At 48.0% G+C, this 17,670-nt stretch overlaps 2 protein-coding genes across 9 annotated transcripts; one reads left to right on the forward strand and one right to left on the reverse strand.

The window, feature by feature from the left end:
• Positions 1-4,042: 4,042 nt before the first annotated feature.
• Positions 4,043-15,274, reverse strand: mettl25 (methyltransferase like 25). 6 transcript variants are annotated; one of them, XM_030342388.1, is made up of 13 exons: positions 15,002-15,274; positions 14,698-14,874; positions 14,490-14,599; positions 13,258-14,070; positions 12,783-12,936; positions 12,675-12,746; positions 9,308-9,396; positions 9,067-9,096; positions 8,455-8,528; positions 7,700-7,793; positions 7,164-7,238; positions 6,503-6,574; positions 4,043-4,996 (listed from the first exon to the last, which is right to left on the reverse strand). In XM_030342388.1, the coding sequence occupies exons 1-13, from the start codon at positions 15,216-15,218 to the stop codon at positions 4,895-4,897; spliced, it is 2,079 nt and encodes a 692-aa protein (XP_030198248.1). In that variant the 5' UTR covers positions 15,219-15,274; the 3' UTR covers positions 4,043-4,894. The 6 variants fall into 6 exon arrangements, with proteins under 6 accessions (XP_030198248.1, XP_030198247.1, XP_030198250.1 ...); XM_030342387.1 differs by having other exon boundaries at positions 12,675-12,936; positions 14,490-14,596; XM_030342390.1 differs by lacking the exon at positions 12,675-12,746.
• Positions 15,083-17,605, forward strand: ccdc59 (coiled-coil domain containing 59). Of its 3 annotated transcripts, none has more exons than XM_030342398.1 (5): positions 15,083-15,744; positions 15,781-15,861; positions 15,971-16,361; positions 16,760-16,904; positions 16,999-17,605. In XM_030342398.1, the coding sequence occupies exons 1-5, from the start codon at positions 15,510-15,512 to the stop codon at positions 17,161-17,163; spliced, it is 1,017 nt and encodes a 338-aa protein (XP_030198258.1). In that variant the 5' UTR covers positions 15,083-15,509; the 3' UTR covers positions 17,164-17,605. The 3 variants fall into 3 exon arrangements, with proteins under 3 accessions (XP_030198258.1, XP_030198259.1, XP_030198257.1); XM_030342399.1 differs by having other exon boundaries at positions 15,083-15,726; positions 15,799-15,861; XM_030342397.1 differs by having other exon boundaries at positions 15,083-15,861.
• The last annotated feature ends 65 nt before the right edge of the window (positions 17,606-17,670 follow it).

Consider the following 17,670-nt stretch of genomic DNA (forward strand, 5'->3'; position numbering starts at 1 on the left):
TTAATTTGAGATTTGTAGCGCTTTTAAGTGTGTGTGTGTGTGTGTGTGTGTGTGTGTGTGTGTGTGTGTGTGTGTGTGTGTGTGTGCATGAACGCATGTGTTTGTATGCAGTTTTATGTATGCATCTTTGTTTGTTATGTTTTACTGTGTGTGTGTGTGTGTGTGTGTGTGTGTGTGTGTGTGTGTGTGTGTGTGTGTGTGTGTGTGTGTGTGTGTGTGTGTGTGTGTGTGTGTGCGTGCATGAACGCATGTGTTTGTATGCAGTTTTATGTATGCATCTTTGTTTGTTATGTTTTACTGTGTGTGTGTGTGTGTGTGTGTGTGTGTGTGTGTGTGTGTGTGTGTGTGTGTGTGTGTGTGTGTGTGTGTGTGTGTGTGTGTGTAATAAACAAATGTGTGCATGTGTGGGAGGTAACCGATTAAGGTGGTTGTCATGTGTCAAATGGACAACGGGGAATTACTATAAAAGGGCAAGAGGCAACATCATCGATGTGTGCGTTATGCACACCACTTTGATCCGCAACGTTCAAAGAAATCCTGTCCAGGGGCACAAAATAAATATTTGCACCTAGGCATATCACCATGATGTTACGCCACTGGGCAAACCGAAACGGTTGTTATGTTTTCTAAAAGTATGTTCCCCTTCATTCTGTGTTATTGTCTTTGTTGTGTTTATGCCACTGACAGTCACATTCGCCTTCACAACTCAAAGCACATGTGCCTGCAAGCATCAAGAGGACGTTTTGAATTGTGTCGCAGCCAAAGCAAGTGTTTAATTCGGAAAGTATGTTGGAGTCATCTGTGTGTGACAAAATGATTGATGCGGATTAGTTGCATAAACTGCTCAATAGAGGACATTGTGACTGAGGTTTCTGCGTTAACGGATGCAACGCTGGATCTAGAATAAACACAGTGCTCTATTGCTCAGCAACAATCTGCATATAGAATACTAAACATGATCAATTAGCCAACAAATTGGGGGGAAATTCTTAGAGTAAACCGGTCACTTCCAATGAGGTTTGAAAAGACTGTTGGTGAGAGATTAGCTTTGCAAGTCAGCCAAGGGCCACTAATGACAATTTCCCTCCTTGCTTTTTAATGTGCGGAACTCCTCGTTATTCAACCCCTACAGATACACATCACACAGGAAAACACATAATCACATTCAGGACCAATGGTCTCTGGGGACCACACCCTGACAGAAATAGGATAGCATGAGGCATTAATATCAACCTCAGAGAGCCCACAAAACAAAAAGTAAAAAGAACACACAACGTGAACGGGAAAGATAAACAGTTTGAAGAAATTATGCAGGTTAACTTTGTCTTCTGTTGCATCTGTTTTTGTTCATTGTGCTACAAACAGTAATTATTTAAATGAAAGCGAGGATAATTGAACATTTGTTTTGTGTTATATTTTGATGAATGATTATTCCGAGATCTCAACACCTTTGTAGAGTTTTGATAATGATTTATAATGCAGATTATAAAGACCAATCAAAAAGTTTTCAACGTATTTACAAGAAGCGACAAAATATTATCTTGGCAAAAATCAGTAGAATATTATTGATTTAATTATTAGGCTTATACCATTAGTTGCTCATACAAAGTTCCCTATGTTGCACAATTGTCCAATTGTTGTTCCCAGATGGTTCACCTCAGATCTCACTAATCTGCAGAAAAATCCATCCTTGAAGAAGCCGGGCCAGGCTAGCGGAAAATGTGAATCATCAGGCCAGGCTGAGAGGTTTCACCCGTATTGATATTGTTGTCACGAAGTTTGCTGAAGTTCAAAGACTCCAAGTCAAAGCACCTACTTAGCGGGCCGGTTTCTTTAAAGCCTTTGAGGGAGGCGGCAATTGAAAGATCCCTAACAGCAGAGACCGATATGTTGCTATGTTGATCTTATGCTAACGTCAGCGGAGAAGTGTTGACGCAGTACTGGGTCTAGAACGTGTTCAGCTCTACAGGCCTGGGTCTAGAACGTGTTCAGCTCTACAGGCCTGGGTCTAGAACGTGTTCAGCTCTACAGGCCTGGGTCTAGAACGTGTTCAGCTCTACAGGCCTGGGTCTAGAACGTGTTCAGCTCTACAGGCCTGGGTCTAGAACGTGTTCAGCTCTACAGGCCTGGGTCTAGAACGTGTTCAGCTCTACAGACCTGGGTCTAGAACGTGTTCAGCTCTATAGGCCTGGGTCTAGAACGTGTTCAGCTCTACAGGCCTGGGTCTAGAACGTGTTCAGCTCTACAGGCCTGGGTCTAGAACGTGTTCAGCTCTACAGGCCTGGGTCTAGAGCGTGTTCAGCTCTACAGGCCTGGTTCTAGAACGTGTTCAGCAGGATTGGATCTAGCAGAGTTCTACAGACCCGTTGGAACAGACTGTAGTTTCTTTTTCGGTCTGTCTGCATTTGGACCGGTCTCAGAGATGAGTACAAGGCCTTTGGGAAGCGTGTTCACATGAGGGTTCTTTCATGGGTTTGTTAGAAGGGATGACGGAGTAGAATGACAAGCAAGTATTTGCGACTGTGTTCGCAAATAAACTCGTGGAATTTCACGGGAACAGATAGACCGTGTGTGTGTGTGTGTATAATAACATAAACCAATACATAGATGTTAACATTCTGGCTTATCTACAAAAGTGTCACTCAACACCCGTTCCCTTTTCCAACATACCAACTTCTCTTTGAGCTGACTTTGTAGCTTGATTGACATCGCAGCCCCTGAAACTCACATGCTGCTTCTATTTTCACGTGTTCAGTTGATTATTCAGTAATCAAAGAAGGAACAGAGTTTTGCAGAGGAAGAAGATTGTTCTGGCGGCAATTCAAAAAGCGGTTGCATAAAGAATGACCTATGGCATGCAAATATATCTTCACTATGCAGCCCAATGGATAACAAAGTGAGGGTACTAATGATATATTTGTTGGAAAGGATCCTTGAGTATCGGCTGATTTAGATCCTATCCTATTCTCTCCATGATTAGTAGCTCTTAAGTGCCTTACTTAAGCACAGGAGGAAGTCTGAGGAAGGAACTCGAGCAGTCCCACGATCCATTTCCCTTTCATTTTTGCAGATGTCCTCAGATTGAATCCCCACCACACGTCAGCACGTCAGCCATGGCGGTAGGTGAGGTTCCCATGGCTTCCTCCCTACTTCCTGCCACTTCCTGTTGGTTCTGTAGCGGCGGTATAAGGTCGGGGAAGGTGACAGACGGCCGGGGTATGATATTCCCCGTTAAGACTATTTCTGTCTCCTTTGTTGCAGTGCAGGGAGCGGCCCTCTCTGCCATCACCACGGCTGACTTTGAACTCAGAGGACCTCTCAGCGCGCCGAGTGCGTGCCTGTCTGTGGTCGTTACCGGGGCAGCCGAGCCATCGCTGCTTATTCAACATCCGCCGGTCCGAGGCAGAGCCGTGCAGCGGGAGCACGCCAGCGTGCAGCCGCAGCAGCCCGCTCATCTGTGTGTGTTTATACGGCCGCTCCGCAGGCAAACATGCGTGCGAGCCCCAAGGACGGAGGGACACGGGGCCGGGACGTGAGTCAGGACCAGAGCCACCAGCCGGGGACGAGAGGCGCTCCCGATCCCAGAGGACGGACCGCAGGCACATCTTGAAGCGCTTGAGGCTGCATTTATCCAGCCTGACTCCAGGGTGGTGGTGGGGGTGGGGGTGGTGGTGGGGGTGGAGGTGGGTGATGTCCCAAATAAAGTCCAGACAGACTAAACTGCTTCATCAGCCGTCTTTGCAGAGGAGTTCTATAAATAAAGCTTCGGGGAGCGAGTTTTACTGTGGGGGACGTTGAGAGATGCACAGATAGGCTGCAGGGACGCTGACAGTGATAGATGATGGCAGCGGTGGCACAAGGAGGAAGGAAGGAAGGGAGAAAACTCACTTATGCTTCGGCGTAATGTACCTCAAATATAGTTCCTCATTGTTCTGTGGGCAGGTCTTATAAAAAGGAAAGTTATAAATGTTACAGTGTAGATATGCTGATTGCAGATTAAAAAAGTAAGTATTATGGAGGCAGGTACAATAAAATACAAAAGTTCAAATCTGAAGCTGAATTTATTTCAATTCAACAGTCGGAAACACTTTCACTAAAACAATGTAAAATTAATTTGATGTACAACTAACTGGTAGCTTTTTTCGCCACACACTAAAAACACAAGACAGTATTAACTCAATAATACCAGCAGTATCATGATTCGGTTACTTCAGGTCAGAACAGCCGTCCCAGCCACACCAAATTGTGTCGATGTTTACTCTTGCTTTGTGTGTGTTTCCCCGTACGTTCAGCGCTGCGTCGAGTACATTGAGCTCCTCCGCGGGTCAAAGGTCGGAGCGGTCGTTTAATGTCCAGGAACACAACACGACCAAACCCAGGGAGATCGTAAAGACTCCTTCTCTGTGCGTGCTTTTTGTGTGAGGAGCCTTGAAATGGTGTTTCCAGACCGGTGGAACACAAAAAAGGAACGGGGTAAGAGGGGCCCCCCCTTTCAAACCCCTTGGGGCCCCTTATCCGTCCATTAAAAGGATTTTCCTTTCCTTCTAAGAACCCCTCTCAGACCGACACAGTGGCAAACGCTCCCATAATGAGATAAAACTATTATATATTCCTGTTACACACTCTGCTCCCACGCGGGACAGTGCGGGAGCCTTGGTGTAACCTTTGTAAGATCGGTTCCATATCAAACCCAAACGCTCCCCTCTGCTGCAAACAGAGAAAGACGTTTAGGCTCTGAATACTAAATTGCGTCATGAGTTGTGAAATGGTAAGACTTACGAGTGTTTTGCATTGCTTAAAAAATAAATAAAAAAAAGGAACAGAAAATGAAAAAAGGGACAATATAAAAAGTAAAGCGATATGGCTGGATGAAAGTGTAATTGGATCTTCGTGACTAATCGACTATTCCAGCCGTTTTCACCCCAACAACGGCGTAACATCTTGGCGACAGCAGGGGATCAAAGAGCTGCACCAGGGCGGAGAACGCAATATCCTCCTGTGGTGCACGAACGCATGCACACACACACAGACACACACACACACACACACAAACACACACACACACACACGTTAAAGATATATGTTATAAAGCCCCTGGGACCATTTCGTACACTTTGTGCCTGTGCCACATGTGTTCAGTAATTGTATCAGGTGCATGCGGACTAGCTCTGAATAGGAGTAGGCTAACCAATAACCCTTTCCCCTGGATCGACGCTCTCTTTGTGTTTTGCCGGTCTGCCGTCGGTGGCTCATTGACTTTTGACTAACTGCTCTCTCTCTCTCTCTCTCTCTCTCTCTCTCTCTCTCTCTCTCTCTCTCTCTCTCTCTCTCTCTCTCTCTCTCTCTCTCTCTCTCTCTCTCTCTCTCTCTCTCTCTCTCTCTCTCTCTCTCTCTCTCTCTCTCTCTCTCTCTCTGCGCCATAATTAGCCACAGGGCTACGCTACACATATTTTGTTTTCTTTGAGCACACCAAACCCCAACCGCCATCAACACCATTATATAAAGCTTCTTTGACCTCCACACCAAAGGGCTACATTTTGTTTATCAACCATTTGGCCTCACATAAATCAATAGTGGAGAATCGTTTGAATGTGATTCTTCCCCTTTTTGTTGTTATTCCGACCATGAGCCAGACTGTAACAAAGAGCTGTGTCTTTGTGTGTTCTCCCGTCCCCTTGCCGTCAGCATCAGGGACCCTGCAGGTAGAGCTCAGCTAACATACACCAGATGACAGAGTGAGTTTAATTGCTTCACATACGCAATCAGTGATTCAAAGGCAAAGCTCAAAGCATTTGGCGCGGCCCCATATATCACTGCTGTGTGTGTGAACCCCAGAAAGCCAGATCACCGTGTCCCCTTCTCTTTTTTTGTTCTCTTGGCTCGGACGAGCGCCGAAATGTTAAATTACCAGCCAAGGTTAATTACGCCGTCGCCTGTATTCTCGACGGTGGAAATGCTCTCTCCAAAGTCCTGCTCTGATTTCAGGCTCAAATGTTCTCACTGAAGGAAACACATGCCCCCCCCCCCCCCCCCCCCCTCCCAGCCCCCCCCCCAGTCTACACTGCACAGTGGAATCACCCAGGATCAGAACGCTACACGCGGGTCAGTGGGGAGCCGGGTCCCTGTTCTCCGTCCCGGCCAATAGACTAATGAGGACATGTTAGGGCAGAAGTACCTTTGAACCAAGACAGACATTGGGTGCCGTGTTGGCAATGGATCCATACTGATAATGCATACTTATTGTCTACTGATTTTTTATATTCCATGTATTCATTTATCACATTTTTGCATTTTTCTATTTTATAGTGATGCAAACATCAATGCCATGGTGCATGATTTGATTTACTTTTCACCGTTGTTCGCTAGGTTGGGCAAATGTACAACACCCCCGTAACCCTCCCCGTTGACGGGCTGTCCCCTGAAAGACAGATCAACTGTGTGCTGTACCCAACGACGCAGAGTGCAGCGGAGACACTGGGAAGGGGTAACATAATTACTGTACCTGTTCTTTGAGGAAACAGAGGCGATCGAGCAGAACCACTCCTTCGATACAAGGGGCGAGTATCACCTTGAGCTGCACACACACACACACACACACACACACACACACACACACACACACACACACACACACACACACACACACACACACACACACACACACACACACACACACACACACACACACACACAGTGAATATGTTGCATTATGTTCAAAGGTTTCAGACCTTGTGGTGCCAGTGTTAATCACTCCATCATAGGTCAGTTGTTTTTATGCTTCCATGAAGAAGTGTGATGTCGGTCGACTTGACACCACAATTAGCGGCTTTGCCGCTGAAACCAGAAACTGCTTGTTTTGTCCCCAGTGTGATCGTCTTCCTGCACTCCCACCCTGAAGACTGCAACCATCTCCTACAAGGAGCTGGATCAAACATCTCGGTTTACAGAAGGAGTGACAACAGGTAGACAATAGGTAGGAGAGGAGCGGGCTTAGCAGGTCATTGTGATGCTAGCAGGAATCTAAACCCTTTTAAGTAAGGCTTTGTTAAAAAGAGAATACAATGTAAGCCTTGGTGTAATGAAGAGAGGGAGGGACGTGGGTGGGGTGTTGTTCAGATAAAGCCGGGAGGGCCCCCTGGGTGTTGGCGTCCTTAGTGTCTCACCATGTTGAAGGCCCTCATCTCGGCCGTCCGGGGAGCGTAGGCCTCGTGGTAGTCCTGGATGACGCTGTCAGAAAGCTGCAGACGGAGGACAAAAATACTTGTTTTGTTGTTGCTGTACTTTCCCAAGAAAACTTTAGGATTTCATACTCAAATGTTTGACAATGAGTCAAGCAATGAATGGCTAACTTGATATATGTGTCATCTATTTAGGGTATTCACGATAAGATAACATGTACTTTATTAATCCCAGATGAGAAATTAGACCAGCCGAAAGTACAGCAGTGAACAGAATAAACTATACGCTGCATTACAGTACAAAACCCCACAGAAACGGGGTTGGAACTGCTTTAGGAGAGAGAGAGAGAGAGAGAGAGAGAGAGAGAGAGAGAGAGAGAGAGAGAGAGAGAGAGAGAGAGAGAGAGAGAGAGAGAGAGAGAGAGAGAGAGAGAGAGAGAGAGAGAGAGAGAGAGAGAGAGAGAGAGAGAGAGAGAGAGAGAGAGAGGGGGCCAGGGAATGGACCAGGGTGGTCTCCTGACCTTGGAATGGTCCAGTTCCAGCCGGCCCAGAGCTTTACGGACGTAGTCCACGAAGGACTTGGACTTGGAGTAGACGTTGCCCACCCGTCTCTCACTGGAGAGGGAGAGGCAGGTGCACACACACACACACACACACACACACACACACACACACACACACACACACACACACACACACACACACACACACACACACACACACACACACACTAGAATAATGTAAATGAAAACCTCAGGAACCAAATTAATTTATGCTTCATCATCAGACTCATCGACTCGGCAGCAAAATTAGTAACACATTCCCATCATTATTCAATTCATTTGACAACCTTTCACAAACCTTTCTACCCTAGGGCTGAAGAATTAATCTAAATATTATTGAAATCGCAACGCGGCCAAGAGCAATACACAAATTGCAGTAGCTGCAGTTTATTGATAAGGCATTTCTTTGGTTTGGCATAAATGTCCAATCGTCATGGGAATTTTTTTTTTTTCTGTGAAATTTAAAATAACGTCCAAAATAATCATCACAACTCAGGGAATCACATGACAGAATATAGTGGTCAGCAATATCAACTCGGTTTCCGATGTTTGGCGTATTTTTTCAGAATCGCAAAAAATTATAGAAACACAAATCTCGGACCAATTAATGGTCCAACTTTTGGGATTTGTTTATTGTGGAAACAGATTTGAAGTAGGTACCCTCTAAGCAGTACCATTAGGGGGTGTGACGGCTCGCCTTAGAGCTGATGTACCTCTTAAACGAGTCGTAGTGGTCCCTCAGAATCACATGCAGTACAGCCCGGAAGAACAGAGACTCCATTTGAATCTGGAGGGAGAAAAGGCCATGTACAAAAAAGATCAGACTTTAGAAAGTAAAAGAAGAAAAGTCCAAAAAGCAATACAAAAAAACATTAGAAATGGTTACGTTCCAATTCCATGTTGAGCCGAATAAAGAAAAGTTGCGAGTGCCAATTTTCCAAGCTGGGTGTAAAAAGACTCGCGAACAATCCAAACAAGTTAGTTTTCTCATCATCATTATTATTGTTATTCAGTCGCCGTGTTCCAGCATGTAATCAGTCTCGTTGTGATTGCATTAATATTTATAAACATTCCTTTTAATGGCCCACGGTATCGTTTACTGCCGCTGGCCATGGCTGCAGAACAAACAGACTGCAGGCCGTCAGGACCGAGCAGACCATAGTGGGGCAGAAAGGGTTCTTACGTCAAAGGGGAATTAGACAACGAGGATGGATGTGGAGGATTCGGTCATTTCCTTTCCACATGGGTGGATGGTCTTATCGGTGAGAACATTAATCATTTGCTAGGTCAGTTTTGATACAAGAGATGTGTGAGAGCTGATTTACCCCTTTGCCAACTGTCACTCTCTCCAAAGCCTGTAGAGAGAGAGAGAGAGAGAGAGAGAGAGAGAGAGAGAGACAGAGACAGAGACAGAGACAGAGGCAGAGAGAGAGTAGAGAGTAGAGAGTAGAAAGAGAGACAGAGAGAGAGAGAGAGAGAGATTTTAAGTCAAGTCATGTCAATCTAGATGACCATGCTTTCAGACTGATTTAAAGGTGTTGACTGACGTCAGGTCAGCTGACTCACCAGGCAGGCAGACATCCGGGCGTTCCGGCCACAGAACCACGACTGCTCCCGGAGGTAAGCGCTCATTGGGAAGCCAAACACACCGCCATCTGACACACACACACACACACACACACACACACACACACACACACACACACACACACACACACACACACACACACACACACACACACACACACACACACACACACACACACACACACACAGAAATGTTAGCTATGTTAACTTACATCTGAGATTGACAGGACAGTAATATTATGCTATTGAGGAATATCAGCGTAACTTTTAACAGGAACCTAGAACACACACACACACACACACACACACACACACACACACACACACACACACACACACACACACACACACACACACACACACACACACACACACACACACACACACACAGTGAGGTTGACAAGCCCTGCATTCCCCCTTTCATGTCGTCGCTGCCGTCAGCAGGGTCAGTGAGGGAGGTCAAGGCCCAGGAAGCCGGGAGAGGAAACAAGGTATTACCGACGCAAAAACACTACAGACATTCACTGGGGTCTCTCTCCCCCCCCCCTGTTCTGCTTGACACATGGTCCGGTCCGTGCGACTGGACACGCTTTTCCGCTGCCCTTAAAAACATGTCTCCCGCAAACACACACACACACACACACACACACACACACACACGGCAGGAGATGTTTACACAAGCTAGCAGTGGGGGGGTAGGGGCTCTTGCTGTGTGTGTGCGTTTGTGTGTGACAGCACAACAGACACATCTGCCCCCACCCCCCTGCCCCCACCCCCCTGCCCCCACCCCCCTGCCCCTGCCTCTCCACACAACACAAACATTTCCGATAGCGTGGCGTGCGAGCGGACGCATGCGGAGGTCCAAATATTTATTTTCAGGACTGGGGGGGGGGGGGGGGCGATGGAGAAGCCTGGAGGGGTGGTGATGGAGGGGGGGGGTCTGTGGATCCCAATAATTTAAGATCACCAAGCGTTTACTGGGACTTCCATAAAAGAGGATTCCTGGATAAAACCAGGAATAAATTAAATACAGGAAACCGTGGTGACGACAAAGTCAGTAGAAGGTTCCTGAAGGTTAAGTCAATACCGACTTGAAAGGGCGGGATGTATCTGAAAATGTCCCAGTACTTTGATTAATAAAGTAGTACTCACATGCTTGATTTAATCTTAAACTATTAACACCTTTTCCGTTCACATTGAGCAAATGAACTGAGAAGTGTCTCGTTTGCAGCTCGGTTTCACAGGCAACGCGGGCGTGAGAGAGAGAGAGAGAGAGAGAGAGAGAGAGAGAGAGAGAGAGAGAGAGAGAGAGAGAGAGAGAGAGAGAGAGAGAGAGAGAGAGAGAGAGAGAGAGAGAGAGAGAGAGAGAGAGAGAGAGAGAGAACGAACAACGTTGCGTTCGTTCTCAACGACAGAGAGCGGGGGGTGGAGGGGTAGAGGAGCCGAGGGGGGGGGGGCTGGAGGTGGAGGAAAGCGCTACAAGTGTGTTTCCCATCAGCGGTCGTGTCGTCACGGCCTCTCGGCTCCAACCCCCGGTGGAACCAGGGGGGTTCAGAGGTCCCCGTGTTAACAGGGCGGGGGGGGGGGGGGAGACCAGCTGAGGTCCTCATAAAGACACTGCCGAGCCGGGCTCTTTAGTGCCCAGGTCATTAGGCATCCCATAATAATAAGAGAGGGAGAGCGTGCGTGCGAGTCGGCAGCTCGTGAAAGCACCGCGGTCGCCGTTCCGCACGGCGCAGACCTCAGAACGCTCAGAGGGACCCGGGCGGACTGAAGGAGGACCCCGGGATATGAGGGAGCGGGGCCGGGCCCTTTGGCCTGAAGATAAGAACTCTAGAATAAATCTAATCTTTTATCAAACCAAACGCGATTTTCGGTTTATAATCGATTTATTTTTTCTATCAAAGACAAATATATATATATATATATATATATATATATATATATATATATATATATATATATCTTTTAAATTTGGATTTTATTTGAAGATTAACAATGATTAACAAAAGCAAAATTTGGTTGCCACAGACTTTAGGCAAAATCTATGCGCACGCTGCCATGTTGGCATTTTACTCTAAAAAAAAGTAAAATGCCAACATACATTTTTTCAATTATTATATATTTTTTACCAATAATCTTTTTTTCTTTTTTAATATAGATTATTGACCATGAATTAGAATTACGATTAAAAATTGATTAATCGCCCATGTCTAAGAGAAATATCCAGCGCGGGTCGGTGGGGATGGAATATCAGAGAGATGGCGGTTGTCCATCGGCCTTCCACCGGATGTCCTTCTTAGTTGAAGAAGGTCAGAACCATCTCACTTTAAACCCTGTTTAGCGGCCTCCTGCCAATCCATAACTCCATGGTGACGACTAAACCAGTCTGTCACTCCATGGTAACGACTAAACCAGTCTGTCACTCCATGGTAACGACTAAACCAGTCTGTTGTTCCATGGTGACGACTAAACCAGTCTGTCACTCCATGGTAACGACTAAACCAGTCTGTCACTCCATGGTAACGACTAAACCAGTCTGTCACTCCATGGTAACGACTAAACCAGTCTGTCACTCCATGGTAACGACTAAACCAGTCTGTTATTCCATGGTAACGACTTAACCAGTCTGTCACTCCATGGTAAAGACTAAACCAGTCTGTTATTCCATGGTAACGACTAAACCAGTCTGTTATTCCATGGTAACGACTAAACCAGTCTGTCACTTCATGGTAACGACTAAACCAGTCTGTCACTTCATGGTAACGACTAAACCAGTCTGTCACTTCATGGTAACGACTAAACCAGTCTGTTATTCCATGGTAACGACTAAACCAGTCTGTCACTCCATGGTAACGACTAAACCAGTCTGTTATTCCATGGTAACGACTAAACCAGTCTGTCACTCCATGGTAATGACTAAACCAGTCTGTAACTCCATGGTAACGACTTAACCAGTCTGTAACTCCATGATAACGACTTAACCAGTCTGTAACTCCATGGTAACGACTTAACCAGTCTGTAACTCCATGGTAAAGACTAAACCAGTCTGTAACTCCATGGTAACGACTTAACCAGTCTGTCACTCCACGGTAACGACTAAACCAGTCTGTCACTCCATGGTAACGACTAAACCAGTCTGTAACTCCATGGTAACGACTAAACCAGTCTGTAACTCCATGGTAACGACTAAACCAGTCTGTCACTCCATGGTAACGACTAAACCAGTCTGCAACTCCATGGTAACGACTAAACCAGTCTGCAACTCCATGGTGTGGAGTGGCCGCATGGCCTGCAGAGCAGTAGTTCACCTGGTGGGGGCGCGGCCTGCAGAGCAGTAGTTCACCTGGTGGGGGCGCGGCCTGCAGTGCCGTCAGATCACCTGGTGGGGGCGCGGCCTGCAGTGCCGTCAGATCACCTGGTGGGGGCGCGGCCTGCAGTGCCGTCAGATCACCTGGTGGGGGCGCTGGGGGGCCGAACTCCTCCGTCAGCATGTGGTAGCAGCAGCCCACGCTGCACACGGACGCCAGCTCCCGCTTGGCCGCAAACATCCTCAGGGTGCTGGGGGCCAGGTCGCCGCACGTGTGCAGACCCACCAGCACCGCATCCTGCAGGGGGGGGGCCGGAGCGAGGAGGGGGGGCATTGGGGAGGGAAAGATCAGGGGCTACATTTATTGAGGACGACATCCTGCACATTTGGCAACATTATCCCCCTTTCCCAGCCATTCCAGAGAACGCCCTGGGGAGGTCTGGGTGGGGGGGGGGTCTTGGCTAGTGGATATATATTACTACCCTCCGGAGTGTTCTAGACGAGGTTTAATGTTCTGTGATTGTGGTGGGGGGGGGGGAGGGGGGAGTGGGGGGGAGGGAGGAGTGGGGGGGAGGGGAGAGGGGGGGATGGGGGGGGGGGGGGGGGGGGGGAGGCCCACCTGCAACCCGTCGATGAGGTCCCTGAGCTCCGTCTCCGCGGTGACGTAGGAGGTCAGCGGCGAGTAGAGCGCCCCGCCCTCGGCCCCGCCCCCGGCCCCGCCCCCGGCCCCGCCCCCGGCGCCACGGCCCGCCTTCCTCGCCAGGTTCTCCCGCTTCCTCCTCTCGCGCTCCGCGGCGCTGAGCCCGGGGGGGGCCGCTCTGGGGGGCCCGCCGCCGGAGACCGCCTCGGTGGCCTCCAGGGGCAGCGCGCCCAGGAAGGGGTCCTCCGGCTCCGGGTCCTCCACGGCGTCGGGATCGCCGTCGGGAATCGAACCCACGTCTATGGATGAGGCGCCCGACTCTGAAGGGGAAGCCGCCGCGTCCTCTTTACCCTCTTCATCCCCCTCCTCCGTCCTGAGACGGGCTGTGTCTTCCTCTTCCTCCTCCCTCCGACACGCTGCGTTTCCCTCTCTGACTGCATCGGGCGCACATCCATCGGGCGCACATCCATCCACCGCCGACCTTCCTCTCTGGGCGGCCGTACCGATAACGTCCTCCGATTGGCCCCTGTCGCTCACGGGTTTATCGTCCGCCGCCGCCGCCGCCGCCGCCGCCGTCGCCGCCGCCGCCACGTCCGCTGACCCTGGGAGCTCCGGCTGAGGAGGGCTCCTCAGGTGGGTCTGGTAGGCCCTGGAGAACCTCTTCAGCTTGCGGTTCCTCTCGTGGGCCCCGTGGGTGTTGGAGCTGGAGGAGTCGATGCCGTACACCTGCAGGCCGTAGCGCAGCGACAGGAAGGAGCACAGGTAGCCCTTACCTGAGCCCACGTCGATCACCTGGAGGGGGGGGGGGGGACGCGCCGTGCGTGACGTTGAGATAAAACCACAGAAGAACACTGCGGACAGGAAGACGCTGGGTAGGATTTGACAACGCTTCTTTGTTTATTCAAAACTAAATTCACCGCCCCTTACAACTCATGTGCTAAATTACTTTTGTAATTTTTGTATTTTTTTTTTTTGCATTAATGAGCCGATAAGGATGAGAATACTAACCCAAAGACAGCTACAAATATACAATGGGACTCAAACCCAGAACCTTTCACCTTAACTATTAAGACTATCCTGTACCATAAAATATGTACCCTAGATGTTAATGGCATCATTTCGGTGTGGATGAGCGAACATGGTACCATAATAATAAGCCAATGTCCCTTGTTTTGAAGTTCAAATGGTATGATCCACTAAGTAGTGTCTACCTGATTGACTCTGCACCCCTGGGCGAGGCAGGACACCACCTCCGACATGGACTGCACCTCGTGGGACTTCTTGGAGTTCATGAACTCGCTCGGCTCCTTCTCTGCATCTGCTTTGGGAAAAACAGACCAGATCATTTTTTCTTTATAAGTGTAGAGGATGGGATCAATAAAATGAGATCCAATTCTCAGTGTGAAATAACGTTCCTACCTTGCTCTGCATGTGTGGAGACTTGGGAGTCTTTTCTGAGAGACTGCATCAGCTGCTTCCTGGACAGACAGACTCCAAGGCCAGGGATAGAGAGCGCTTTGGCAGCCTCCAGTAATGTATGAATATCAACCAGGCGATGGGTTCTCTCGCAAAACCCAAATGTGGTTTTAGGCGTCTCTGTAAGGATGATGCATAAATAAGTTAGGGTCTTTTGGAATATCATCGTGATTAATACCGAGCATACATTCAATTTGACCAAACACAAGGTCGATCATGGATGCATGTAGGCTCTGCTATGGTTTACCATCTGTGTTGCGTTCGGGCGCCCTCTGGTGGCCGTCCTGAAAACTGATGGCTGATAAGACCTCTTCTGGTGTGACAGCTATTAGCCTGCCCCACACATCGTGAGTGTAGAACTCCACCGTATGAGCGTTAGCGATGCTCAGCGCTATTGACAGAAACCGCCTTACTTCGTCTATCCGTGCCCGAATATCTGAGGGAGAATCCTTCAAAGAAGACATTGAAACTCTTCAAAGAGGGCACTTGAAGAGTACTTGATATTAGCGCACGAACGGTGTGTGCCACAAGCCCAAAGCAGTTTCAGACATGAGCAGTTGAAAAAGGAACCGATGGATCCAGGTGGACGAGCCCACGTCAGTTTAGTTGTCTGAAGTTGATTTTAATGTCTGGCTTGGTTTGCATACGTCATCAACCTGCGTCGGAAAAATAGATGCATGCTGGTGTAGCGTGGAAATAGTAAACAATATTTGATCATATCTGGAATGACTTCACTGCGCTAGAGACAAGACAAGATGAATCGAGGGAACTTTGCGGGGAGAGCTGGTAACAACAGAGGTGGTCCCACGAACAGAGGGGGTCCCACCAACAGAGGTGGTCCCACTTACAGAGGGGGTTCCACTAACAGAGGAGCTGGTGGTCCCACTTACAGAGGAGCTGGTGGTCCGACTTATAGAGGGGGTCCCACAAACCGTGGTGGTCCGACTTACAGAGGGGGTCCCACAAACCGAGGTGGTCCGACTTACAGAGGTGGTCTCACAAACCGTGGTGGTCCGACTTACAGAGGGGGTCCCACAAACCGAGGTGGTCCCAACAAGAGGAAATGGGTCCAGGACAACAAGACATTCGAGGGGAGCTTGAGTGAAGGTACGTTGTATTACAAAGCCCTTTTATGCACATCAATCTTGGTACTCAGTGATGATCTCTCAATGGTACTGGAAATAATGTTCTATGTTTGTGCTCATTTGTGACTTAGGTCAAGGGTTTGCTTTTAGGCTTAAGCAAAAAGTCCAACATGAGTACAACAAACTTCTGACGAAGGAGAGGAGGAAAAAGCTTCAACCCAAATCCCAGCTCAAGGAGGAATACCCCGAGCATCTCAGACATCTGTACGAGGCCGAAAGCACCAAGCTGAAAAACGAAGCTCTTACAAATAGATCCAAAAGATCTCTTGCCCGATTCAGTGTTCAGTCAGAGACGCAAGACACAGACAGCCCTGTTGTGAAGGAGGCTGACACGCAACAAGCAGCCAGCACAGAATCCACCGCTGGGAGCGGAGCTGTTACCGACCAGGGAGACGGCACAGCCGTGAAGGCTGAAGCGCCAGCGCTGAAGGCTGAAGCGCCAGCGGCCACAGAGGAACAAAAGTAGGACTCTGGTTCCATACATGTACCTAACCTCTGGAGAATGATGTGGTCATATGTTTGATCAATTGTGTGACGCACAAGAATTGTGCTTGTGTATAGGTATGATATAATAAACTGTGTTAATCCCTGAAAGGGAAACTAGATGCCACCACATACTAACATGACCCATAGAGAGATTGGGAGGAAAATGCATCTCAGAGCAGGTACATAATAAGCAAAGGCCAACATAATTTAACATCATTTTAAAACCACCATTTATTTGATCCTTCAGCCCTTAGTTCTAATTCACAATATCAATGTGGACTTAGAAAAAAGCAGTCAACATGATTTAAGAGATTTTACCTTTTATCCTGACCCTCACAAGTCCTCCAATGATCTCCAACTCTGTCCTCATTCAGGGAGGACTCTCCGGAGCCGGCCAAACCGCTGCCCGTTATTCCCATGAGCAACCGCATGAAGAGGAAACTGACGAGGAAGTCCTCCTACCAGGTCGCACAAGAGGAGTTTCAGGAGGCCAATGAAAAGAGAAAGAAGAAGAATGAGGTGATTGTTTTGTGTCCATAACGACCCCAAAAGCACTTTCCCCCCAAATCGGTTTAGATTTAGTGTTAACCGGTCTGTGTCCTGTGCTTTCCAGGAGTTTCTGACGAACAAGCAGAAGAAAGAGACTGCCATCCAGAAATACAAGGACAAGAAGAAAGAGATGTTTCAGGTTTTGAGCAAAAAGACCAAGAAAGGACAGCCCAACCTCAACCTGCAGATGGAGTACCTGCTCCAGAAGATCCAAGGACCTCAGAAGTGACCCCAGGACCGGAAGGAGGATTTAATTTCTGGACTGTCGTCCTCTCCTGTTCTATAACAATGTGTCGATCAATAGTTGATTCTGTTCACAATTCGAGTGAGCAGTCTGAGTTGCATCTGAGAGGGGCATTTATGTTATCCTCATTGACCTGAATAAATGCATTTGGGCGTTGGATTCTAGGCAACAACACTTCGTCCAAATGATGGTGTATTTTAAATTGTCTACCACAAGATGGCGTGTGACAACAGGGAGTCACGAGTGTCCGAGGAAACTTCAACAGTGAAGTGTCGGGTCAGTCCCCCCAAACCTGAAGTTCAAAATCCTATTTTTCGGATTGCCCTGCTGTTTTTTTTAAAACGTTTTTTAATTATTACTTTGGAGCTTGAAATGTTTTTGAAAAAAAGATGACTTGTAATGACTAATAAATATATATCATCCTTTATTTTTTTTGCATTAATAACATTTAAAGTTTTAATTAATAACATATGTTTAGTGCAAGCGGAAAAA

Source organism: Gadus morhua, chromosome 19, assembly GCF_902167405.1.
Source record: "Gadus morhua chromosome 19, gadMor3.0, whole genome shotgun sequence".
Taxonomy (NCBI): Eukaryota; Metazoa; Chordata; class Actinopteri; order Gadiformes; family Gadidae; genus Gadus; species Gadus morhua.

Excerpts from the sequence above, each read along its gene's own strand:
- mettl25 (XM_030342386.1), bottom strand. The coding sequence starts at position 15,218 with ATGTCTTCTTTGAAGGATTCTCCCTCAGATATTCGGGCACGGATAGAC. Across the intron at positions 14,875-15,001 it reads GCCCGAACGCAACACAGATG|AGACGCCTAAAACCACATTT; the intron begins GTAAACCATAGC and ends TCATCCTTACAG. Across the intron at positions 8,529-9,066 it reads GAGTGACAGTTGGCAAAGGG|ATTCAAATGGAGTCTCTGTT; the intron begins GTAAATCAGCTC and ends TTCTCCCTCCAG.
- ccdc59 (XM_030342397.1), top strand. The coding sequence starts at position 15,510 with ATGAATCGAGGGAACTTTGCGGGGAGAGCTGGTAACAACAGAGGTGGT. Across the intron at positions 15,862-15,970 it reads CGAGGGGAGCTTGAGTGAAG|GTCAAGGGTTTGCTTTTAGG; the intron begins GTACGTTGTATT and ends TTTGTGACTTAG. Across the intron at positions 16,362-16,759 it reads GCGGCCACAGAGGAACAAAA|GGAGGACTCTCCGGAGCCGG; the intron begins GTAGGACTCTGG and ends GTCCTCATTCAG.